General features: G+C 40.4%; 1 protein-coding gene and 1 long non-coding RNA gene across 2 annotated transcripts in view; one reads left to right on the top strand and one right to left on the bottom strand.

The window, feature by feature from the left end:
- Nucleotides 1-24,458, bottom strand: part of LOC138973066 (putative leucine-rich repeat-containing protein DDB_G0290503) — a 43,404-nt gene extending 18,946 nt beyond the window's left edge. Inside the window, exons 1-5 of the mRNA XM_070345722.1 lie at nucleotides 24,190-24,458; nucleotides 22,656-22,985; nucleotides 22,257-22,411; nucleotides 17,970-20,388; nucleotides 17,291-17,432 (exon numbers count right to left, since the gene is read on the bottom strand). Of these exons, the coding sequence (XP_070201823.1) occupies nucleotides 17,291-17,432; nucleotides 17,970-20,388; nucleotides 22,257-22,411; nucleotides 22,656-22,985; nucleotides 24,190-24,229 (3,086 nt within the window). The 5' untranslated portion in view covers nucleotides 24,230-24,458. The remainder of the gene's footprint in view (nucleotides 1-17,290; nucleotides 17,433-17,969; nucleotides 20,389-22,256; nucleotides 22,412-22,655; nucleotides 22,986-24,189) is intronic.
- LOC138973063 (uncharacterized) lies at nucleotides 1,716-11,042 on the top strand. The gene is made up of 5 exons (XR_011457878.1): nucleotides 1,716-2,119; nucleotides 2,798-3,014; nucleotides 3,439-3,982; nucleotides 5,128-5,300; nucleotides 8,087-11,042. It is a non-coding gene; the product is annotated as an uncharacterized lncRNA (long non-coding RNA).
- Nucleotides 24,459-26,029: the final 1,571 nt, after the last annotated feature.

The raw sequence follows: 26,029 nt of genomic DNA, 5'->3' as shown, positions 1-26,029 counted from the left end.
AGAGAGAGAGAGGGGCACAAACATTCAGAGAGAGAGGGAGAGAGAGAGAGAGGCATATAGGGCGAGAGAGCTCTAGAGAGAGAGAAGAGAGCTCTAGAGAGAGAGAGAGGGAGGGGGGGGGGGGAGAGAGAGAAGCACAATGAGGCACAGAGAGAGTATTGGTACAGACTTCGGTATTGCATTTCAGCTTGGTGGCTTGAAAATTAATTAATGACTTTGGTCATTAAAAATCTGAAAATTGTTAAAAAAATATTTTTTATATAAAACGATCCAAATTTACATTCATCTTATTCTTCATCACTTTCTGATTCCAAAAACATATAAATATGTTATATTTGGATTAAAAACAAGCTCTGAAAATTAAATATATAAAAATTATTATCAAAATTAAATTTTCGAAATCAATTTAAAAACACTTTCAGTTTATTCCTTGTCGGTTCCTGATTCCAAAAACTTATAGATATATGTTTGGATTAAAACACGCTCAGAAAGTTAAAACGAAGAGAGGTACAGAAAAGCGTGCTATACTTCTTAGCGCAACTACTACCCCGCTCTTCTTGTCAATTTCACTGCCTTTGCAACGAGCGGTGGACTGACGATGTTACGAGTATACGGTCTTGCTGAAAAATTGCATTGCGTTCAGCTTCTTTCTGTGAGTTCGACAGCTTGACTAAATGTTGTATTTTCGCCTTACGCGACTTGTTTTATTTTGAGGTAATCGATAATAGCGTGGCATGAAAAACAATTTTGTGAAAACCCGGCGGTGAAAACATATCGCTCCAATGAATGCTGTCCATCATGTGCGAGGCCGGGAAAAATGTTACACGTACGTATCGCATGAAAACGAAAAGTGTGAAGAGAAAACTGAAACTGAAAGGAATTAAAGCGGAGAAGTCGGTAACTCAGTCAACCAACCTCTAATAAAGTGACAAATAGTACTACACTATCGACTACTAAGGTTCATTTGCTTTTGTAACCAAGAAATTAGTTTTTGTTTTTAACGGCGCCATTAAGTTAAAAGAAATGCATCTTTTCTGGTTCACATTTAAATATTCAGCATTTACATTTTAACGTATACTGCATCCCGGTATCAGCATGCTTTTAAACACAATAAAATAAAAACAGCAAACCATGAACATAAGTTAATGTCCTTGTAAATCTGTTTTGCTTCTTTCTTTATTTGTGTGGGGTGTTTTTGTTTCGTGTTTATTTTTGGGGGAGTATTTTATTGTTCCTCAAAAGCACTTTGGTCAATACCCCTTTAACTTTGAACTACCATTCAGTTTTAGGACTGAGTGCAAATCTTTTATTTTTGGACAACAACATGCACTGTTGGCGTTGATGTACAAAATTGATGATTGAGTACGTGTGTGTCGCCTAATAATAAATATTGACCACCATCAACTCAACTGAGAACATAAAAGGTAAAGGCTAATTTGATTAATTCAGATTGGTGAAAATAACCTATAACTATTCCTCTAGCTTTCAAAAAAAAAAATCATTTCATTTTCATTTTCACCAGTTTCCATTTCAGGCTTTGTCCCATCGCTGGGAAGTTCGGGTCGCTCCGTTATTTTTTACATTTAGTCAAGTTTTGATAATTTCTTTGACTTAAAACTTGGTATAAAATCAGATAATGTTGTGAAGATACTATATATATATAAAATATTACATGTACATGCTTTAGTTTGAGGTCGCGCAAGGTAGTGCAAGGTCGCGTGTGGTCGCGTGCGGTCGCGTGGTAATTAGTCAGACAGCTTTTGTGACGTCGAAAGCCGGAAAGGCAACACCGCGACCTGTGTGCACACTTCGAACTTTGAAGAGGACAACTTTTATTTGTCAATCACATAAAGTGGAAAATGGGATTTTCAAACACTCTTAAACTTAAAACCGGAGCAGTACCGACCATTCGTCCAGCAAAGTAACCCACCACCAGTAACCAATTACTCAGTACTCCGCCGCTGGACTACAGACGTTCGGATGAACCCAGTCCACATAGAAAGAAGAAGAAGAAGAAGAAAGCTCTGCGTCAAAAATGTCGGGGCACCCAAGGAGAAACAAAACTCAAAAGTCACTTTGAAAGTGACTCGAAGACCGTGTGTCGTCGACGAACTGCGAGGTAGGTTGAACTCAAGATGTCGCCTTATAATTTCCTCTGTCCTCTGTCCCCCCTATATTGACTCTACACTGTTTGTTCCAAAAATGCTCTCTCAGACCTACTTTTTTTTTTCGCAACACGAGTAAGTCTACTCTAATTTTTTTCAAACTTTAGATGAATAACTTTCCTCTGGGGAGTGACCTGACACAGTGAGTGAGTGACAGGAAATACAGTTTTCATCTAGATCAGTAGAAGTGATACATTCATGTAACTTGTAAGGAACATTTTCTGCAAATCAGTTTATCCATGCACAGGCATCAGATTCAAACAACTTACAAGTCACCATGCCAGTCAGCTGTTCAGTATCACATTGTCCCATCCCCAGATGTTCGGCTTTGGATTGATTTAGATCCCCATATGATATATATGTTTTGTCAATTTGTGCCAGTGCCACTCTTTTTCAGAACATATGTGATATAATATGTTTGTTAGAATTGATCAGTGTAGGCGAGGTGAACTTTGGTTAAAGAAGATAAAAGTAAATCAGGGATTATAAAATGGCAAGCGATTCCCAGAGCGCGGCGATTCACTGAGCGCGGCGCGTTGTGCAGCGCAGCGATTCCCAGAGCGCGGCTACTGCTGTCACATTGTTTTGTAATTATCAATTATCAGCAATCTGCAATGTCATTTGTTCTTCAGATGTTTCTGCCATTGCCGAAACCAAGGATGTCAGCGTCCAATGCAATCTGATCAACGCCCCACCTCAAAACGCAATGCGGTTCTAACCCTAAAGTGTAGGAACAGATGAGAGTGTGGGGAAGGAAGAACGAAAAGGCGAACGACAGCGCGCTGCAGCTGCGGAAGAGGACGAGCCTGCTGACGAGGATGGAGGTGAACCAGAAGATCCGCAGTTCTTGTAAGTTTTCAATAGACATAGATTCTCTACATTTTAAAAAGTAAGACAGAAGTCAAGGGTTACTTTGGGTGACAGTCAGCTATTTTTTAGCTGCTATCATTGTGTCCTTTGTTTTTGTCTTTCTCTCTCTGGTCTCTATCTCACTGGCCATAACCCTTTTTTGTCTATTAAATGGGTGAAAAACACCATAAACATGTCAAAAATTTTTGTTGTGACATTATTTAGCTTAATTTCTCATCACAAGTAAGAAGCTGATTTCATCTTAAAATTTTTTTTATACTGGATTTCACTGTCATTGCGACATGTATAACATGTAGTAATTATATCCATAGCACTAGCAGTGAATTTGTGCTTGTGTATGGCACATGTAGTTTCCATAGTAACCCTTTATGTGCTAAGAAAGTGTATAACCTGTGTGTTTTAGGAATGCTCCTGAGCCGAGACCCAGCCCCGACCTGGAAGACAAGTACATTGTCTTCCAGGCAAACTTGATGCAGCTGTTAGAGAGTTGTCCTCGATGCTCTCACCCTGCGAAGGCCTTCATATCGAAGACAGTGGGATCTTGCATCCACGTCCGACAAGACTGCTCCAAGTGCTGTTTCTTCAGAGAGTGGACCAGCCAACCGTACATAAAGCAGATGCCCTGCGGGAACCTGCTCCTGTCATCAGCTGTTGTGCTCTCTGGCTGCAGCCCGACAAAAATTCTCCGGCTGTTTTACCTGCACAATGTGCGTTACATTTTGGAGAGCACGTTCTTCTGGCATCAGCGGCACTTCATTTTTCCTACAGTGGAAAGAAAATGGAAACGGGAGCAGTCAGAGCTCATCTCGCAGCTTCAGGACGAGAGAGGAAGTCTAGAGCTGATTGGTGATGGGCGGTCAGATAGCCCAGGACACTGTGCCAAATATGGCACATACACTCTCATCGAACAGGGACTGGGGAAAGTCCTGGATATACAGATTGTGCAGGTAAGAAAGATATTTAGGCGTTTCAGTGTCTCATACTCATAGACGCATCAAGGTAACTAATTACAATCAAAGTTTTGTAGAGAGGCATTTTTTTTCTTCAAAAATATTAACAGTAATGCATACCCAGTTCAAATCTTTTTTTTTAATCTGAATTTGACTCCTAGTTATCAACCAACCCCCACCCCACCCCAATCTCCCCCCTGACTCACCCGAGTAATTGGTGAGTGGGATTCCTTTGTGTCCGTCTTTTAGACCGAGTTGGATTTTCAGCGACTGCTTTTGACAATTGACATTTGAACTTGTCATGTACATGCCCGTTGAAACTATGTGCACGCTTAACTGGAAGTAGAACAACTCTAGATATAAACTGTGACGAATGCGATATTAAATAAAAGAGGGCAGGGAATCAAAATTCCTGATAACACGACGGTGCACAACCGATGTGCAGTGAAACCCGTTCATATTTGTTTGCAAACTGTCAGAAACTTTGGCAATAACATTATTAAACGAATAAAATGAGTGCCGGCTGCCGTAGCCGAAACAGTCGGCGGTCGTAACAGAAAAGTGGGGCGGCCGTATCAATGCATCGCTGGCAGTCGTAACTGCTAGCACGGCGACGCGTACCAAAAAAATACACATGCTCTTTTCCTCAGCCGATGACACAAACACACTTGCATATTGGGACACTGCTATTGATGCATTTCAGTTATGATACATCACATTACCTGATCGAATGACCGTTGTTGCTTCAAGCCTCTTGTAATCTCCACCATTTAAAAAGAAATCCCCAAATCGAACAATTTCAGCAAATACGACGCTGTCACAAATCTAAAACAGAAGCCTCAAAAATTAAATCGATAACATGTTAATCTTTTGCTGGCTTCGATAATTACGCCGCAATAATTATTAGTTTGGAAGTTACACACCTTTCGGGCTCGAAACCTTGCTGACTATGGGACTGCAGAATGCTATCGTAACAAACGGCGATTTTTTCTGTCGTAACACTTTCCCCGGCGTGTGGCTGGGACTGGGAGACCTGTAACTTTAATTGTAAATAGTACAGACATGGGTAAACTGTCAGATGATTTTGAATAAAATGAACACTGTGATCAGCATATTTTAATGCAATTTTCTGTTCTTTACAGGAGATGTCATCCAGTGGCCACCAAAATGTGACCTGGCTCGATTAGCTGGGAAATGGGCAGCCAGAGCTGGTTTCCCGGGCGTAGTTGGAGCGATTGATGGGACCTACATAAAGATACCAGGAACCAGGGATGCGTACATCTGCCGTAAAGGTTTCCCAGCGATGCATCTCCAGGTAACAGATTTGATCACTTTCTGTTTCAGATACGTGGATTGTTAACGTTGGCAGAACTGAAAGGTTGGAGGACCTGACCATTATGGTGCCTGTGTATTTATTCCCTATTGAAATACTGGAGTAACACTGGCAGTGTCATTTCATAATTGGAATCTACTGTAATTTTAAGTCACTATTTGAATCTTTGGATTTAAAGACAAGTATTTAACGGCACAGTGCGCCTCCCGTAAACCATCACAGATACTGTCAGGCTTTTACACACAGTATAAACAACCTTCATTATGAACGCTCACCAAAGGGAACATCCTAGGTGCCTTACGTAAAGAGGCTGAACGAGTAATTTTCAAAGATTTAATGTTGCGGATTGTCTTCAAGACAATCGGACCGAGGTGCGTTTTGGCGCTAGACCTAACTTTTAAAATCAAAATAATAAATTGACAGCGTGTTACACAAACATTCTTAAATCATAAAATAAATATTTTTTTCATCAAGACAAGATCATTAAAACTCGAAGTATTTGAAGTTAAAATAAGGAACGCCCAGAAGCAGGTTCACGTAAGGTTCGCCAGTTCCTGTGAATAGTCAAAAGTCATCGCGAGGGTTCTTGTGAACCACAGCCGTTTGTTTAGTGCATAGTCAGAGGTACATAATAACGTGCTATTGCAGACAAGCTCACAGCGAGTCGCATTCAAATTCCTGACGACTGCTTTGTCAAAAAGGGAAACTGGAATAACAGAGTTCACGATGTCGATGGCTCCGGGGTAAGATAAACCATGCAAAACAATTTTTGTGTGAAAATTGCTCGCTCTTTACGGTAAGCACCTAGGATGTTCTAAAGCGGTGAGTGTTTCAATGAAAGGGTGTTTGTACTGTGTGTAAAAGCCTGACAGTATCTGTGATGGATTACGTGAGAAATATTAAATGTTTAAACCGATATTGGGAGTTCAGACAAGTTTGAATTATGATGGTGTGTGGATTAATTCCAAGAAAACCATCATGAAAATGTACCTACGCCTCGTTTCTCTGACTTTTCTTTTTCTGTTGTTAGATCTATACATGTCATATACCGCTACCCCCCGCGGGTTAGGGGGAAGAATTTACCCGATGCTCCCCAGCATGTCGTAAGAGGCGACTAACGGATTCTGTTTCTCCTTTTACCCTTGTTAAGTGTTTCTTGTATAGAATATAGTCAATTTTTGTAAAGATTTTAGTCAAGCAGTATGTAAGAAATGTTAAATCCTTTGTACTGGAAACTTGCATTCTCCCAGTAAGGTATATTGTACTACGTTGCAACTATGCAAGCCCCTGGAGCAAATTTTTGATTAGTGCTTTTGTGAACAAGAAACTATTGACAGGTGGCTCTATCCCATCTTCCTCCCCCCCCCCCCCCCCCCCTTTTCCCCGTCGCGATATAACCTTGAATGGTTGAAAACGACGTTAAACACCAAATAAAGAAAGAAAAAAAGAACATATACCGCTTTTAGTGAAAGTTGAGGCAGCACTTTCTGATCAAATTTATTAAAAATTTGTTCAAGCATTTCTTGACTAAGCATGGATAATCACACCGGGGACTGTGTTCCGCCTTATTTCAGCCGGGCTTGTTGTTACTCCGTTTTGAGCTGGGCTTGGTGTCACGCAAATGTCAGTGTCTGCACTAAAGTACAAACTATGTCTTCTAAAAAAACCTCATTTCCAGGAACGGATGTTTTTAGCACTAACCTAAGTAATTTGTCTCTCTATTGGTGTTATTTTTATCTGACAAGGTTTATTATGTGACCCCCATCGGCTTGAAATACGTGCAGGTTGTCGCTTTTTGGGCAAAAAAGCTGATCAAACTCAAGAAATGATAAGCAACGGTATCATGTTATGGTTTTTCTGTATCATAAGTTTGTTCTATAGTTTCTTGCTGTTATGCTGATGCATTTTCCCGAACCTGCTTTAAGGCGTTGAGGCACGAAAAGTAAAACCAAAACCCATGTCAGGCGAGTTTTGTTCCGCGCTGGACACCCAGAACAAAAGCAAGCCCAGTGGCAGTGCGGAACGCAGACAAAAATGCAGGAGGCCCAGCGCGGAACAAAACGTACACCACTTGCTTGTTTTGATTGCTTCTTATGACATAGTGAGGACGCATTGAAGCACGCAATTGATACAGATGATTATAGCTTTACCCAAAATAGTAAAAATACAGGAATATTTGTTGTTCAAATCCATCTTTGAGAGAAATTTATGTTGAACCTTCATTTTTCACTAAAAAACCTGCATGTATGCCTTCCATTCGGCTATTGTCAATTAACCAGGTAAGCAAAAGACGTTTTTAGCTGTCTACCAAAGAAAACAATTATTCCCCTTTCTACTGACATTCATCAATTTTAGCTTAAATCAGTGTGAAAGTCATAGTTTGTGTTTTTATGAAGACACTTTCGTTTGCGTGACACTGAGCCCGGCTGAAAACGGAGTAACAACGAGCCCGGCTGAAATAAGGCGGAACACAGTCCTCGGTGTGATAATGGGGATGTTTACCCTTCAAAAACATGATTTTTTTTATTGTTCTTTATCATTTCATATATGCATGTCATGGTTACGCTGAAAATGCACTCAATGATAAATGAATTATATGGGACAGTAGGCACCTCATTCACATGTTCTGCAGAGGAGCTGTGCTCAGCTCAGTCTTATGGTTTAGGCTAGCGAAGCATTAGGATATATACATGTAGCCTCTGTTGTGGTTGGTTTTTAGTTTCAGGCTGATAGATTATTTTTATATTGATTTACGCGACTTGTTTCAGGTTGTATGCGACAAAGACCTCCTCTTTCTGGATGTGTTTACGGGTTACACTGGGTCCGTGCATGACAGCCGAGTTTTCCCCAACTCAGATCTCCATGGAGTGTTGGAGTCTGACGCAAGTAAGCTGCCTCCAGAGTACCATATGATCGGGGACTCGGCCTACCCTCAGTCTCCGCAAGTACCTGCTGGTTCCATTCCGCGACAACGGCCATCTGACCCCTGTGGAAACTGCCTACAACAGAGCCCAGGCAAGGACAAGAGTTGACGTGGAGCGGGCTATTGGTTTGTTGAAAGGAAAATTCCGCAGACTGAAGGATCTCGAGATGACGAACATCCGTGAAGTTCCAATGTTAATTTTTTCAGCATGTGTCCTACATAACTTTATCATTATAGAAAATGGCTTGGACGAGGACGACATTGACTTGTCGGAGAGTGAAGATGAAGACGAGGACGGAGGTCAATGTGGTGGTGATCACTGCATGTCTGCAACACAAAAAAGACTGGAAATTGCAAATGTTTTTTCTTGAGAACTGTTCTATGTGTTTCAAGGACGTGTCGTATACCGTATATCATTCTACGAGGCTGAATTGATTGTAGATAACAAGTACTGCCAGTGTGTATTGAGTTGCATGTTTTTATGTGTTTCGTAATTTTCCATTTAAATTTTAATGTGTAGTATTAACTGGGTAAAGGTTGGGTTCCTGGTGAGATCTTAATCTGACTCACAAGAAACATACTGCCAAATGTTCAAATATGAAACTAAGTTATTATTTCTTTTTTCAGTTCAATTACATTTTCGTTATAAGATGACCAGACGTACCAAATAACCAAAGATGCTAATTAAAAAATATGAGTTTACAAAAAGGGGGAGACAACCTAAGGGAGAAATGCGAGGCACTCTAACAGCTGAGCACAAAACCAAAACTAGAAGATAATATTTGTAAAATAACTGTGACTCTAAAACGATAGTACAATAATAAGCAACAAAGTTTAGAACATAATAACTGAAAAAAACCACAACACAACGTAGTAAATAAAACTACAGTGATTGAGAGTTAGTATCGCAAAACAATAAAATTATGGTTATCTTACACACAAACTTAAGTAATTGACGATGTTGAGAAGAAATTGATAGAAATTCCTCTGAATCAAACGCCATTAATTCCAAATGTTCTAGTTTAAAATTGGTTATAAAGCACTGATTGGTTAATTTAGATCAATGTCAATGATGACCAGCAAAGTCACTATCTTCCTAGTTCAATATGATAAGCATCATTGTCTGAAGCATACTGAATTTTGACCAGGATTGTGCTACTCATAAAATACACAAGCATATGTTTGCCACTCAATGATTATACAGTGAGACTTGTCTCCACATATTGTTGTTAATCAATGAGCTATGTGTAGCTCCAACATAAACAACCAGAAGATTTACCTTCATTGTAAATGTTGTTCGTCCTTTGTTTTGGAAGATGACCGCAGACTCATGGTATGCTTGGATGTCTAGTCTGTCCATAAATAACTGATAAGCTTGTCCGGGCCAGGATTCCCGTTCCGCATGCGATTCTGCTACGCCATTATTGGAACTGAATATCAAGGTTTTTCAGAGAGGTTTTTAGTGTGTCCTTACAGATATATCTTTGCTTCGTCAAAAGAAACAACCTGCAGCGTACGGCAGCTGAAAATTAAAGGTACATATAGTTCAAACAATCATTCAACTGTATTTATTTGACCTTACACAGACTGTAGGAAGAGGCGAACCGTCTTGAACAAAAAAATTGTCCGCAGGAAGCGACTCCAAGAACACAGACGACTCGAAACTGAGTGACATACCTTGTAGTCTTTCTATGAAAGTAGTGGTCCAGTGAACGATACCTTCTGCCTGTGGTTTGACTTGAGTTAGACTCTTTGAGGATGTTGATAATGACGCACGACACTGACAGACTACAGAGAGTCCCGCAGTGGGGCACTGCGGTTATGAAATTAAAGGCCCCTCCTGTTTTTGGAACCGCAGGAGCTTTCTAGTTTGCTGTTAGGTAGATTTTTGGTTCCTCTTTCCTGTCATGCTCTCTTTTTCTTCATGAATTCTTTTCTTTTTTCTGCCTTCTTGCTCATTCACCTGTATTTTTTCCAAAAATCTCTTCTCTTGCCGCTTGTCTCGCGATTCATGTATAGTTTAATCTGTTAGTGTTCTGATGTAAGTCCAGCAGTAGATAGGTTAAGCCTATTTTAACATACTGGAAACTGGTAATCTTCCAGTAGGTATTAATTTAGTTTTACTAAAGCCTGCTGGGACACAAGTAATGGGTTAGTGCATTTGTAAACAGGAATCGCTTGACAAGTGGCCCCCTTCATCCCCCCCTTCCTCGTCCTGATATGGCTCTGTGTAGTCGGCTGGACGTTAAGCAACAAATAAACAAACAAACAAACTACAGAGAGTGAGTGGGGGGGGGGGGGGGGGGGGGGGGGGGGGTGTGAACATTTTTGGGATTAAACACTGCCATAGAGTTTATTTTATAGGAATGTTTTTAAACCTAATCTCATTGTGTTCGTTTTGAATCAAAAGTCTCACTCCAAATTCCGACAATAAGTCAATATGTCCGCCGGGTATCGATATGGTTGCTACAAGGTTGCTTCGGTTACAATACGATGAATAATGTCGAGGAATTTGTGGCAAGTGGATTCAAGCTTACCAAGATACTATTTTCAACTTCCCATTCTGGAATAGTTGTTGGCATTTGTAATCATTGTCTCGTGTATGAAATCACGTCTATTTACAGTGGAACCCCTTTTAGACCCCCCTCCCCCTCCAGCCCCCTTCCTATTACAGACACCCCCCCCCCTCCCCCCTTTCCTAATCCCATTTCAGCCCTTGCTTTGTTCAGATTTCCTTGTCGACAATGTCTGAACATGTATATGCCCTGATAAATTCTATGATCTTATTTTCCAAAATAAAGTCTAAAGAGGGTGTTCCACTGTAGCAGACACAGGCAATGTGTTGTCATATGAAAGGCAATTGTTGTTTTCAAAACAAAAGTACAGGTTACTCACATTTTTGGTGTCTGGTAAACACAAAACCATCACATCATACTCATAGTGGCAGAGTGGTGATCTACATGTATATATATGTCTGATATTTGAAGAAAAATGGATGACAAAATAAACAACCTCTCTCACCACAACATCAAATTTATTTTCTTTCGCAGTTCTAAGAAAGTATTTTTGTGAATTGAGGTCCCAAGCACATAAATGCAGAACCTCAGGTTGGCCTATAATTATGTGTCAGGAAACAAAAAAATGACAAAAAAATTAGTTGGAATTCAAAAGTCTAGCTTTTTTAAAATTTTTATTTATATATTTTTTTGGAGGCCTTACAATATTTATTTGATGTAACACGCACTGAACATAATTATAACAGGAACAAAATCATTAGATTTAACCATATTTTTCATTTGCAACGAGTGTCATAATGTTTACCTTTCTTCGTACCATAATTCAAAATGGGGCTAGGGTTACGTTTTGTAAACTTGTGCACAAATTTAACGATCGATTTTGAATTTTTTTTATATCCTTTATTTTTTTTTAATTTTTTTTTATTTTTTTTTTTTAAATTCTTTTTTGATAAATGATATCCTTTATTTTTTTATATATGACTAAGTGCCAAAAGGTGCTCACAGAACAGAAGACGACTTTGTTTTACAATAAAAATGTTTCTAAAAACGTGTGTCTGCTGAAAATTGGTGTGTGTGTGGATGAATGTGCGAAGAGATAGTGGACATAATTTCGTGTGTCTGACTTGAACGGTTTTGAAGTTATCTTTGTTTAAAGTCAAAAATAACGCCAAAACCGGCCATCTGAAAAAGGACATCGTGATACCTCGTGTTTTGAATATGCCACAGAAAAATAACAAGAAGCACAAATGAATTGCATTTAGTTTGATTGAATGCCTGAAACATCGCTTTACAGACGAGACCAAACGTCAAATCTAAATCTCGAGAGAATTTTTTTTTTTCGATAACCGAATTTTAAGGTGTCGCACGCAAGATGATTCGTCATCACGGCATACATTTTTCAATCGCAGATATTTACTAAATTTCTTTTTCAAAAACTCTGGAATTGATGTCGACACGTCAAGCGATAACGGTGTATCAAACTGCTGTCTTTCAAGTAATCCAGCAAAGACTGCAGAACTTTTGAACAGCATTTTTGAAAACGATTTGAAAATTTCGTCATATCTTGCGTGCGACAAAATGTTCGGTAATTAACGGTTATTTTCTTTTAAAAACAAAATTTACATGTACAAAGATCTACTTCATTTACGGAACCACGTGACACATTCTGTGTTCAAAATTTGTGAAGAAATCACGAACCACGATTGCGCTATCAAGTGTTGAAATTATGTCGTCAACATTTTTTCAGATCTTGCGTGCGACACCTTCTTGCGTTCAACATAAAATGTCACTACCTTATCGAGTTTAATGGGTAAAACTAACTATTTGTTGTCTTAGTTTAATCTTCTTAATTAAAAGCGTAATAAAACCGAACTTCTAAGATGAATTTTAATTGAGATTAGCGAAAGAGCGGGCACGCAAGTCGACCTTAAAGTAAAAGAATGATAACACGAGCGTTTGTCGTGTTGTCTTGCGTGCAACACATTGTCCAAAAAGGAAAATGTATATTTTTCTCAGACGTTTTTTAAGTTGAAACCTTGAAACTTCACACACATTTGGGGTTTAATCGCCCCCATGCATGGTAAAAGTCTTGTTGACCCTTGTCAGATTTCAAGGTCACGGCTGGGTCACATGTGGTTCAGAAAACGGATGAAACATATTTTTTCAGAGATTTTTGAAGCTAGAACCTTCAAACTTCAAACAACGCTTTTGCTTAATGATTGTTCAACATGGAGAATTCAAGGTTGATCCTTGAGAAATGTGAAGGTCATAGCAGGGTCTCGTGTGGGTAAAAAAAAAAACATAACCTTTTTCTCAGAGTTTTTCAAAGCAAGAACCTTGAAAGTTCACATTTTTGGGCTTAATAGCCCCCATACACGGTTAAAGTCTTGTTGACCTTTGTCGAATCTCAAGGTCACATGGGCAAATCAAAAACACGAAAATGCATCATTATCTCAGTTTTTTTTAAAGGGAGAGCCTTCAAACATCACACAACTCTCAACTCCGACTTAAAGAAGTTAAGGTAGATCCTTGTCACATGTCAAGGTCACAGAAAGGTCTCGTACGGGTAAAACAAACAAAACAAACAGATAATATTCATTTTTTCAGCTTTGTTGTTAGCTAGAATAGAGGCACATGCCACCATTCCATTCAACATGACTCATAGAAATGTATGATGTATGACGTAATTGCATTGTGTGTAATGACGCGGCTGCCTCTGTAGTTATTCCAGCCTTTGAAGAAATGGCGTTTTTCCTTGCTTGGACACATTTTTCCTTTTCTTGGATGTTTCAGGAGTTTGGGTGAGTTTGGTGTATATGGTTGAACACAATTTAAAATTTGCATAAAAGTGTATTAAAATAAACAGTGGTAGCCAGTCTCATCTGTTGTGTCGACAATTTAATCTCTTTTGTGTGACCTCAACTTGACCCCTCTGAATGCTCTCAATCATGGAAATTGACCACACTTTGATTATAACCAAACAACATCAAAACTTTGGAATGTGTGAAGTTTCAAAGGTGTTGCTTAAAAGGCGTTCGTGAAAATGACAATTGTATGTGTCTGACTTCAATGCGACCCCGCTGCGACCTTGACGTTTGATTTTATCAACCAGACTTTCATCATGTGTGAATGACTTCAAACACTATAAAACTAGTTGAAGAAATTGACAATTTTTCAAAGTTTAAGCCAGATGGCACTGCTGTGACCTTGAAATTTGACAAACATTAACCAGGCGGTCACCTTTTTTAGAAAATATCCTTAAAGGATCTTTAACCTTACTGTGACCTTGGAATTTGATGAGGTTTAATTTAACTTGCGTAGTGTGCCAAGTTTCAAGGCCCTAGCTTCAAAAACATATGAGAAAACCTCATTGAAAAATGTATATGTTTGACCTCAACGCGACCCTGCTGTGACCTTGACTTTTTCAACCAGACTTTAATCGTGTGTGAACATTATACACTAGAACTGTGTGTATTTTCAAAGCTCGTGCTATAAACGCGCTGAATAAATTGAAAATATTCCACATTTGGACCAGATGTGACCCCGCTGTGACCTTGAACTTTGACAAAGATTAACAAGCAGGTCACTTTTAATGAGGTTTTATAAAAATGCTGAAAGTATGTGAAGTATGTAAAGTCTAACTGATCTAGTATTAAAACATGTAAGACGTGACAACGACAATTTTCCAGTTTGCAAAGGAAATTTAACCTCGCTGTGACCTTGAAATTCAATGTTGTTTAGTGTGATGTGCACCATACCTGGAGGTCATTATACTTTGGTTGTGTGCCAAGTTTCAAAGCCCTAGCTTTAAAAACGTGCGAGATAACCTTAATGCTATGACTCAGTGCCGTTTTGAATGATATAACGAACAAAATTATCGTTATTTGTAAAATCATTTGGGTAAATTTATCTTTTCTTTTCGTAATTGGGTTCCAGCATCTGTTGTCTTAACAAAAATCACAATATCAGTCGTGTTTGTCAACTTTTATTTTTTAGCCCCTTTGTCCGCTTTTCGTGCGCACCTTTTGGCACTTAGTCATATATTTTTTTTTTTTTTTTTTTTTTTTTTTTTGGCAGTGTGTACAATTACAATGATTTTTTTTTTTTTTAAATTTTAATTTTTTTTTTTTTTTTTTTTTTCCAGTGTGACAATGATTTAAAAAAAAAAAATTGTTTTAAACTGCGAAAAAAAAAAGTGTGTGTGAACAGGGATTGTTACTGGTGTTATATCCGGACATACACAAAACACAAAAAGTAACTAAAAGTGTGTTTTTTCTCGACATTTTGCTAAATTGTAAAAATAAAGTCAAATTAAATTATTTATATGTATTTAACCTTATTTCAAGCCTCCATAGTTATTTTTGAGTGATTTTGAAGACTTGTTTTATTTCGACGTCGAGGTAAAATTTCATGTCGGAGTAAAGCTCAAAATTTCACGCGGGAGTCGAGGTATCCCACCATAAACACATACACACACACACACACACACACACACACACAGAGAAAGAGCATAGGTGAAACTGTGCAAGAAAGCGAGACACTAGATCTAGATCTGTCTGTCTGCATGTAGCCTACTTACAGGAACACGACTGCCAACTAGTCTCGGCGCGCTCAAAATAATAATGACCGAGACTTTCAGTACTTCCTTCGCGTGACCCTCTTACGTCATAATGTGACGTCAATGTAATGTGACGTCTTCAAATGTTAGAGTTTCTACCACAGACATACACACGCACAGACGCACGCACGCACGCACAGACAGACAAAGTTACGATCGCATAGGCTACACTTACGTGAGCCAAAAATGTCCACCAAAATACCCGTGTGACTTGGAATAATAGGCCGTGAAAAGTAGGATATGCGCCGAAATGGCTGCGATCTGCTGGCCGATGTGAATGCGTGATGTATTGTGTAAAATATAAAAAAATCTATCTCACACGGCATAAATAAATCCCTGCGCCTTGAGTCCGAGTCTGGAGATAGGCTACGTGCGCGATATAAGACTTCATATAACAAATACAGTTCGGCTCACCTTATCAGACTCGACAAGGCTTTTGCATGGAATGAGACAATCCCTCCACTTGGTCACACACCAGAAACCAACACCTTGACTGCTTGATGTGGAATAATTATTGATGAATTTAGCGGCATTTACAAAATTAATTCCAAAACAATTCCCACTATGCATAGAGAGCACCCAGACTCTTCATTTTTGGTATGTGACCAAGTGAGGAGATGGCCTCACCCCATGTAAAAGCCGGGCCAAATCTGATGTGTTGACCCTAGCTGTTTTCGCGGGGAAAAGTGTCCCGTTAAACCCCAAAAAATGAATACTATCCAAGATCGTCGACGATCGCCGGGGATTGCTGTTTGTTCGTTTGTTTGTTTGTGGCCGCTGATTTATTTGTCATGGATATCAGTGTATCCCTGAAAGCTCTGATGAAACCAACAGGCAAATAGTGTCTCTTTGAAGGAAAAAAACTAAACTGACAAGTGAAAGATATTTTGAACACATAACTCTTCTTCTTCTTCTTCTTCTTCTTCTTCTTTTTCTTCTTCTTCTTCTTCTTCTTCTTCTTCTTCTTCGTTCATGGGCGTAGACTCCCACGTTCACTCATGTTTTCAGCACGAGTGGATTTGTACGTGTATGACCGTTTTTACCCCGCCATTCTGGCAGCATACGCCGATTTCGGGGGAGGCATGCTGGGTATTTTCGTGTTTCCATAACCCACCAAACTCTGACATGGATTACAGGATCTTTTCCGTGCGCACTTGGTCTTGTGCGTGCGTGTACACACGAAGGGGGTTTAAGTCACTAGCAGGTCTGCACATAAGGTGACCTGAGAGATCGGAAAAATATCCACTCTTAACCCACCAGGCGGCAGCGACCGGGATTCGAACTCACGACCTCCCGATTAGGAGGCCGACGTCTTACCACAAACACATAATTCAAACAGACCAATTAAACTGAGAGAAAGGCGACACGAATGTAGCACTCGTGGTATGTTATGGTGATATCGTTTTTTCCTTATCCTATTTTATTCTGCGTACTTTTATTGTGGTTCCGATAGCTCGTAGAGTTTCATAGTTCTCACCATGTCTGTATAGTGTATGTATTAGTTACTGTGATACCAAATTGTCTTACCCATGTATGTATGATGCTATGCGCCAGTGATGTATGAATGCTATTTATTTTTGTTTTTATCACACAGCAAGCTGCTTTCCTCGTGTATTTTTTATGTTCATTCATGTATTGTACACTTGGCAATAAATTATCTATCTATCTATCTATCTTATACGCGAATTCTGAGTCTGAAAATGACAAAGAGAATTATTTAAGGTTTAACAAGTTCACCAGCTTTGATATGAGGCAAAATACTACGACCGTGCTGATTTTAAACAGGACACCAACGAACCTTCGAGTACCTTAATACTAGATACCAATAGCACTAGAATAGAGTACAAAAACAAAATTCGTGCGTTAACTGCAAGTGACCTTGTCATAATTGACCTTGACCTCAACACTGACTGACCTTGAGAATCCGAGCATGGCGCAGACGACCTTGGCGTCGTTGTTGTCCCAGCTATCGTCGCAGACCGTGCCCCATTCCTTCCCCACCAGAATCTCCACACGGCCCTGTCTGATGGAGCTAGACCCTGCCAGCCGTATAGGGTCTGTAGAAACATACAGAGGAGTCGCATCACTAAACCGATGAAAGTTGCGAAAATAGAAGAACAGGGCTGATGCACAGGAGAAAGTTACCAACCGGATGAGAGCGTGCCGCAAGTTCAGATTGGTTGAAATCACAAACCTCAATTTCCCAGTCAACCAATCTCACTCTGCGGTTGGTTCCCACCTGGTGTGCAGCTTTTTCGTGCACAGCAACCCAGGGCACCGGCGGGGTAAAAAAAATGGCGTCTTTGTTGGGGTCCAGGTGGCAAAATGAGAGCATTTCGGTGAATGTTAAAACAATTGCAGCCACTACATGCACGGAAAATGGCAATAATAATCCTTGAGAGCTTCCGTCTTAAAAGCATTGCTTGTTGTGCTTACTGTAAGTGTATGCGAAAAGCTGACCACTCACAGACTTTGCCTTTGCATTGAGAAGAGAAGCAGACGATACCCACTAAGTCCGAGAACACAATCAAACTACTCAAAGTCTAAAGTTTTTAGTTTCTCAGAGAGAGAGAAAAAGGTTGCTAGCTACTCACGCAGTTTATTGTTGAAGTCAATAAAGTCCTGTAGCTCTGTTCTGACGGACGACACGCTCTGCTGATTTTGCTGCAAACTGCTCACTTGACTGGACAGTGAAGTCACTAGCGTGGATGTGGTCGCCGTTGTATTGACCTGACGACCCAGATTTAGCCTTGTCGTCTGCAGTTGGCTTTCCAGAGTGGCAACTCTGGGCACGATAGCTTCCTTATTTTTAAGACACTCTTGTTGAACCGAATTCAAGTTCTGCTCAAGTTCCGTTAGCTGTGAAGTTAGCGAAGATACTTCAGAATCTCCCGACGGTTCGAAATCTCCTACAGCATTGTTGAGTAGGGATAGCTCTGCTGTCAAGGATCTTGTGGCGTTGGTTTGCTCTGTGTCTACTGCCTGGAGCGCTGTTTCAAACCGTTCTTGTGTCGACTGCATGATCCTAAAGGCATCCGTGACGTTTTCTTTCATACGGTTCTGATGTTCTTGAAGTTCTTCAAGACTAGTCTGTTGAGAAACCAAACGAGATTCAATGGCGTCTCTCATTTTCTCAACTGTTCTGTTCTGACGCTGAAGTTGGCTTGTTAGGTTGGTGACAACTATCTCAAGATTTCCAGTCTCTTGTTGAAGAGTAGAGATCGGGTTTGACAAGCTGTTGAACTGTGCTTTGAGGTTCTGACTTTCTCCCGTGTTCTGCTCCTGAACGGCTTCCATCTCGCTCAATTTTGTCGATATGTTTTGGTGCAAGGTCTGCAAATTGGATGCTGACGTTTGCCTCGCCATGGAAAGCGTTTCTTTCAAGTTATTTAGTTGTGTTTTCAGGTAGAGGTCTTCTTGAATGCGCTGCTCTGTGCTCCTCTTCTGGTTCACTTCAAACTCCTCGAGCTTCGTGGACATGTTCGTCTGCAGTGTCTCTAGTTCTGAAGTTGTCGTCAAGCGAACCTCTTCAAGCAATGCTGTGATATTTTTCAGTCGTGTGTCTACGTCCTCTGTGATTTGAACGCTTTCTACTTGGTTCTGCTTCTGCTTGGCTTCGATCTCAGCTAATTTATCGGAAAATAATTGTTTCGAAGTTTCAGAGCGCGATGAGAACGTGTCACGAAGAGTGGCCACGACTTCTGTCAAGTTGTCATGCTCCCGCTCAAGGCTTTGGGTTTTCTGCTTTAGTTCCTCATAGTGGTGCGTTTCTTCAACCTCAAGTTGTCTGAAACGATCAGAAACACTTTGCCGTGCTTCTTGCAACCTCTCCGCTAACTGCTTTTGCCCAGCGCCCAAGCTTCCCTGCAGTCTCTCGTCTTGTTCAGTCAGCTCATGAGTCAAGGTGGCATTCAGTGTCTGTACAGCGGATTCCACGTTGTTGGAAAGAGAGTCTACTTTCTGTTGCTGGTTTACTTCTGACGCCTGTAGCTTTTTTTCCCAGGAGGAAGCCTGTTCTTGAATTGTTTTGTTGAGAGATTCCTGTACATTCCATACATCGTCAAACCGTGCTTCGTTTTTCAAAGACGCGTCGTTGTGGCTTTGGTCAAGATTGTCCAGTCTCTGCTGTAACTGCCCGATCGTGGTTTTCTGGTTCTCGTTGACCTGCCTAAGTTCTTTGATTTCTGTTTCAAACTCGGACTGAAGTGTGGTCAGTGTCTGTAACATAGCGTTCATTCTGTCATTGTGTGTTTCATCGGTTGTCTTCAGCGGCGAAATCTCGTCGACAACTCCATCAATTCTGTTGGCTTGTTCTAATTGAGTTTCTTTCAGCCGCGAGACATCACTTGACACGTCATCTAGTCTTTGGTCCTGTCTTTCTTCAGATGACGTCAGCTGCGAGACCTTGTTTGAAACGTCATGAATTGTTGTATCTTGCTTTTGGTCAGATGTTTCCAGCTGTAAAGTATTGTTGAGAACGTCATTGATTCGGTCGTTGTGCGTTTCCTGGGATGACTTCAGATCCAAAACCATGTTGAAAACGTCATCAGTTCTGTTACCCTGTTTCTCGTCAGCCGATTCTAGCTGCAAAACCTGGTGCCAAACATCCTTCATTGTTTCATCTTGTTCTTTATTACCCAAGACGTTATTGAGCTGAAAACTTGCTGTCAAATTTTCTGTTCTTGATTCCAGTAGATTCACTCTCTCCTCCAGTAGCTCTTGCCCGCTGGACTGCAGGTGGTTTTCAAAATCCAACAGTCTTGCTTTCAACTGACCTATTTCTGTTTTCTGTAGCTTCAACTCGTACCCTTGCTTGACCAGCTGGGTTTTGACCGTTTGCAAGAAAAAAGAAGCAGACCGTTGCAAAGGGACTTCACTCTCAAGACATTTGACAGCTTCCGGTTCGAGAGCGAGTGAGCATGTATAGTTACCGCCCTTGTGTTTGTGAGGAAGGTCCAATAGAAAGTAGCCATCGTTGAAGTCTGTGCTGTTCAGTTGATTTCCGTCTGGATCCTACAAGGTAGAATAAAATGGAATGACATACAAAACAAATCAAAATAGAAAGAAAACGTAAACAATTTGTTGACTATCAGTGGAAATACTTGACTATGAGTATGAATATAGTCAGATGCAAGATGTTGGATGACATAACTCAGAATTGAGAATACCCTCACGAATTCTCTGTTTTATATAGTGCTGAATGGTAAAGGTAAAGGTAAAGGTATTCCCATAACCATCTGGTCGTAGGGGAGAGAGATGTTAGAGATCTCCACTTTTCTGGGGGCCAGCTTTTTATGAGGGCGGTGCCCATCTCCTCTCCCTCGCTGCCTTTGCCTTCCCCGGCCCTGAATAGGGTCAGGTACCCATTTCCAGCTGGGTGGACTGGAGAGCGCTCGGAAAAATCGGGTATTTGTATTTGTCCCCGAGTGGGGGACGAACCACGACCTCCAGCGTGAGAGGCAAGCGCTCTAACCACTGCGCCACTCCGCTCTCAATGTGCTGAATGAAAGTTTTAAAAAGCGAGCAGCTGCACGTATCGCTCCAAGTTCGAATCTAAAACTCCAGGAACAAAAACCTGCAATTATTGAGAGTAACAGTGTGCAAAGTATCCGCAGATATCGACCGAAGCTGAACAGTTTCTGCGTCAACACGCTTGTGAACGTGAAACACTCCCATGAACTGTCGGACAGGAAACCCTGGAAAGAAAAATAAGAAAGAAAGAAGGAAGGAAGGACGCTGCAATGAACTGTCGGACAGGAAACCCTGGAGAAAAAAAATAAGAAAGAAAGAAGGAAGGAAGGAAGGACGCTGCAATGAACTGTCGGACAGGAAACCTTGGAAAAAAAATAAGAAAGAAAGAAGGAAGGAAGGACGCTGCAATGAACTGTCGGACAGGAAACCTTGCAAAGAAAAGTAAGAAAGAAAGAAGGAAGGATGGACGCTGCAATGAACTGTCGGACAGGAAACCTTGGAAAAAAAATAAGAAAGAAAGAAGGAAGGAAGGAAGGAAGGACGCTGCAATGAACTGCCGGACAGGAAACCCTGGAGAGAAAAAAATAAGAAAGAAAGAAGGAAGGAAGGACGCATCTTGAACACGCGGCCAGTTCCGTGTAACTGGCCTTGAGACCGATCGATTCAATGGGGGCAATCTCAGTCATCTGAAAGAGGGAAATCCAAACGCAATCCGCCTTGTTCGATTTTATGGGCTTGGACGATAGAGAAAAATAAGAAAAGCAAAAGCTGGAGTCCAGTCTGGACGAAACTGCTATCAAGAACGCAGAATTGATTTTTTCTGAGGTTTTTTTTAGCCGTAAGCGCCATGTTTATCGGAGCAGGAAACTCTTCCAGAGTGAGGCCCCTTTGTTGGTTTCACTGCAGCCGCCAGCAGTTATGAGAAATTCGAAATGAGAAATGGCGCTTACGGATAAAAAAAAAAACTCAGAAAAAATCAATTCTGCGTTCTTGATAGCAGCTGGACTGGACTCCAGCTTTTGCTTTTCTTATTTTTCTCTATCGTCCAAGCCCATAAAATCGAACAAGGCGGATTGCGTTTGGATTTCCCTCTTTCAGATGACTGAGATTGCCCCCCTTGAATCGATCGGTCTCAAGGCCAGTTACACGGTACTGGCCGCGTGTTCAAGATGGGAAGGACGCTGCAATGAACTGTCGGACAGGAAACCTTGGAAAGAAAAATAAGGAAGGAAGAAAGGAAGGAAGGAAGGAAGGAAGGAAGGAAGGAAGGAAGGAAGGAAGACAGAAAAGAAAGAAGGAAAAAAAGGAAATGCAAAAAAAGTAAGGACAGAAAGAAAAATGAAAAAAAAATAATAAAAAATAAACAGAAAAAAAAGAAAACTGAAGAAAACAGAAATGTTGAAACTGACCGTCCACGATACAGCAACAGAGGGTATTCCTTTCTCAAGAAACTTGCCACACTTCAGCTGTACGTTGGAAGTGCAGGTTGTCTGGTTATCTGCAGAGTTGTTCCCCTTGGTGTGCTCCGTTACCTCTAGTTCGCCATTTTGAATTGCGGGAGACTCTAATGAATGAGATAAGAACAGGTCAGAATGTGTGCAAAACATCGCGCAAACACAGATAATAAGATACAGACATGCACGTTACACAGACACACACAGACACACACACACGTATACACATAACCTCTCTCTCTCTCTCTCTCTCTCTCTCTCTCTCTCTCTCTCTCTCTCTCTCTCTCTCTCTCTCTCTCTCTCTAATCACATAAAATAAAGTAATTAAAATCAAATGAAAATAGCAGAACTTACCTACAACAACCAATCTCGCATTCTGTGTGTAGAGTTCAGATATTCCATACACTTTGACGTGTACGCCGAAAATGCCGACGTCATCCCCAGTCAGACCCCTTAACGTCATACCAGCGTTTGAGGTGTGAATCACCCTGTCTGATGACGTCAAGAAACGATTCGCAAAGAAGTAGGCAAAAGTCCCATTCTTGTCAGAATACCAGAAAACGGCGATGATGTGTTCGTCTTTACTTGTGACGTAATTCCACGGAAAGGTGACGTCATCTCCCAAACAGCGGTAGATGGTAATACCAGTGTTGATCTCGCTTCTCCACTCAAAGGCATGCGAACCTGATTTTTTGTGAAATAAAAGAAGAAGAAGAAAAAGTAAATTGAAAGTAAAAGAAAATTAAATAAGAACAGGACAGAACAGAAAAGAACATAGTTTTAAGTTTAATATCGTGTAACCAATTTAGAGGCATGGAGGACAACAACCGTAATTACTCAACAGCAATTGGAAACTTTCATAGCGATCAGGAGTCAGCAATCATCATACTAAAATAAAGATTGCCATACAAAGCCGTTTTAATGCCAGATATCAAAGTGTTTTTTTCTCAGGAATGAACTTAATTCGATCACCTAATAGTGAAGACATTCAAAAATGAAAATCAACCTCGTCACTCAATGTATTCGTGTCACAATACCAGCAGATTATTTTTTCAAGCACAGCTCCATTTTTTTCCTACCAACAAAATATCAAGATTCTGACAACTGCATCTAAACTTACAACGTACACAAACATGGACACCCGGTAACTCTAATATACTGCTCTCTCTCTCTCTCTCTCTCTCTCTCTCTCTCTCTCTCTCTCTCTCTCTCTCTCTCTCTCTCTCTCTCTCTCTCTCTCTCTCTCTCTCTCTCTCTCTATCTCTCTCTCTCTCTCTCTCTCTCTCCCTCTCTCAGAATCTCTCTTGGAATTCTGTTAAACTATACATTGACTACAGTTCTGTAAAGTTGCAAACCACTGTTGTTAATGCATCATTTAAAAAAAAGAGGTAACATTTCTAAAATTTAACGTTGTAATTTAGTTCTTGTGACTCATAAGCAGAATCAAGACCCGATCAACAAATTAATAAACCAATGTATTAATCAATGGATACAATGTTGACATGAACAATCTAAGAGAAGGAGGGCAGAACTTCTTTTTGTCAAAACCGAACCAATCTCAAATTCATAAACACTAAAATTGGATAAATATGTAACACTGTTTTCCCATAAATCATTTCCGTCTCAGTATTCTTGTTATTTCAGAAACGTTATTTGCAACTTTTCCAGTTACAACAGTTCTTTTTATTGTAGTTGTTTTTTGACACGATTGTTTGTTTGTTTGCTGGTTGATTTGATTACTAGTGTGTTGGTTGGTCGGTTGTATGTTGGTTTATTTTGGCTTCTTTGTCAGCTAGCTTTTGTGCGTTTGTTGGCATTCTAGTTTAAAAAAAAAAAACTTAAAAAAACCAATATCTACATAACAACAACAATATGGTTTTCTACTTACCTCGAGCGAGAAAGGTCAAGACCAAAACAAAAAGAAGCATTTTGCGAGGTGTTACTGCATTGCTGATATTCCTCCTCAGACTATCTGCGTGCCTCGATCATATGCTAGAAATCCAGATTCTCTTCTTAATGGCGGAAATTTAAAAAAAAAGAACAAGGAAGAAATATCCTTATTCCCAGCAACAACAGATAAGGTTAAACCAATAGTCTTTCAGGAAAAAGTCACAGGCAAATTTCCATTCCTGTGGCCGGACGACAAAAACGGTGTTCCGTCAAAATTGAACCCCTTTGAGACAATAAAGGGGCCCGGTAGCTCAGTTGGTAGAGCACTGGACTTGTGATCCGAGGGTGGCAGGTTCGAATCCGGGCCGGGACGGACACGGGTCAACTTTATGTGCAGACTCAGAGACAGTATCCATGTTCCACCCCCGTGTCACATCACCACTGTGGCACGTAAAAGACCTCGGTCATTCCACCATAAGTGCAGGTGACTGATTACAACTAAACACAAGCAGACACCTGGGTAGCGCGACTCTGTTGCTTCTAGCTTTCCACTTGAAGGAAGCGACCCGAATTTCCCAGCGATGGGACAATAAAGTAATGAAAGTGAAAAAGAAAAAATGAAATAATAACAATGACAACAATTTATTGTCAATTAAATTGAATGCATTCAAATAGAAAGTTTTTTTTTGACGCAACGTTAATGATTTAAAACACACATTTAAGTCAGCATTATTAGAACATACAATAAGACAGTAACAAAAAGGCACATATACTTGTATTTACTAAGTCAGTGTATAATCAGTTTTTGATCACAGAAACCGCAAGGCTTTTACATACAGTACAAACACCCTTTCGGTTGAACGCTTTTATGATTTATTAATAAATGGTCCACTTACTAAGCTTTTTTTGCGTGTGTGTGTGTGTATGTGTGTGTGTGTGTGTGTGTGTGTGTGTGTGTGTGTGTGTGTGTGTGTTTGTGTGTGTGTGTATGTGTGTTTGTGTGTGTGTGTGTGTGTTTGTTTGTGTATGTGCGTGTGTGCGTGTGTGTATGTGTGTTTGTGTGTGTGTGAGTGTGTGTGTGTGTGTGTGTGTGTGTGTGTGTGAGTGTGTGTTTGAGACACGGGTGTCACAGCCAGTTTCAATGTTGAGATCTTCATTTAGTAAACCTTTATAGTTTTTACTTCTGCCTTTTTTCTCTCTCGTTTTGTTTTGAAACCAAGCATATTATTTATCAAGGGGGCCAAACTGAAGCTGACACACCGGTGTCGCAGCCAGTTTCCATTGTCGCCGCCAAGAGTCATGTTCAGATGTTCTGTCTAACCCTTTCTAGCTTTTTTTCTTTCTTTTTTTCTCGTTTTGTTTAACCGAGCCTATTAAACAAGGGGGCCAAAAGGAAGTTGATACACCGGTGTCACAGCCACTTTCCATTGTCGCCGCTGAGAGTCATGTTCAGATGTTCAGTCTTTTGACGACTTGATCTCGCCTATTGTTTCTGCGAACAGATCAGAATCAAGAGAGATGTACACGTCATCCTGTTTGCTATCATATCCTTGGCACAAAGGGTCAAAAATCCAAAAAATAAGCCCTTAAAAAAATAAGGCCTTATTTCTGGAAATAAGCCCTTATTTTTCATAATTAAGGCCTTCTAAAATAAGGCCTTAAATATTTACAGCCATAAGGAAATAAGGGCATAATGAAATAAGGCCTTATTTCTGTTATGACCTGAAAAAAATAAGCCCTTAAAAAAATAAGCCCTTAAAAAGCCCTTATTTTTCTGTGCATCGCTACTGCGCATCCGGACATTCGAAAGCGCGCACAAACTCGGCTCTCGTTCAAAA

The sequence above is a fragment of the Littorina saxatilis genome, linkage group LG8 (assembly GCF_037325665.1).
Source record: "Littorina saxatilis isolate snail1 linkage group LG8, US_GU_Lsax_2.0, whole genome shotgun sequence".
NCBI classification, from domain to species: domain Eukaryota; kingdom Metazoa; phylum Mollusca; class Gastropoda; order Littorinimorpha; family Littorinidae; genus Littorina; species Littorina saxatilis.
This window is presented reverse-complemented; position numbering and strand designations above follow the sequence as displayed.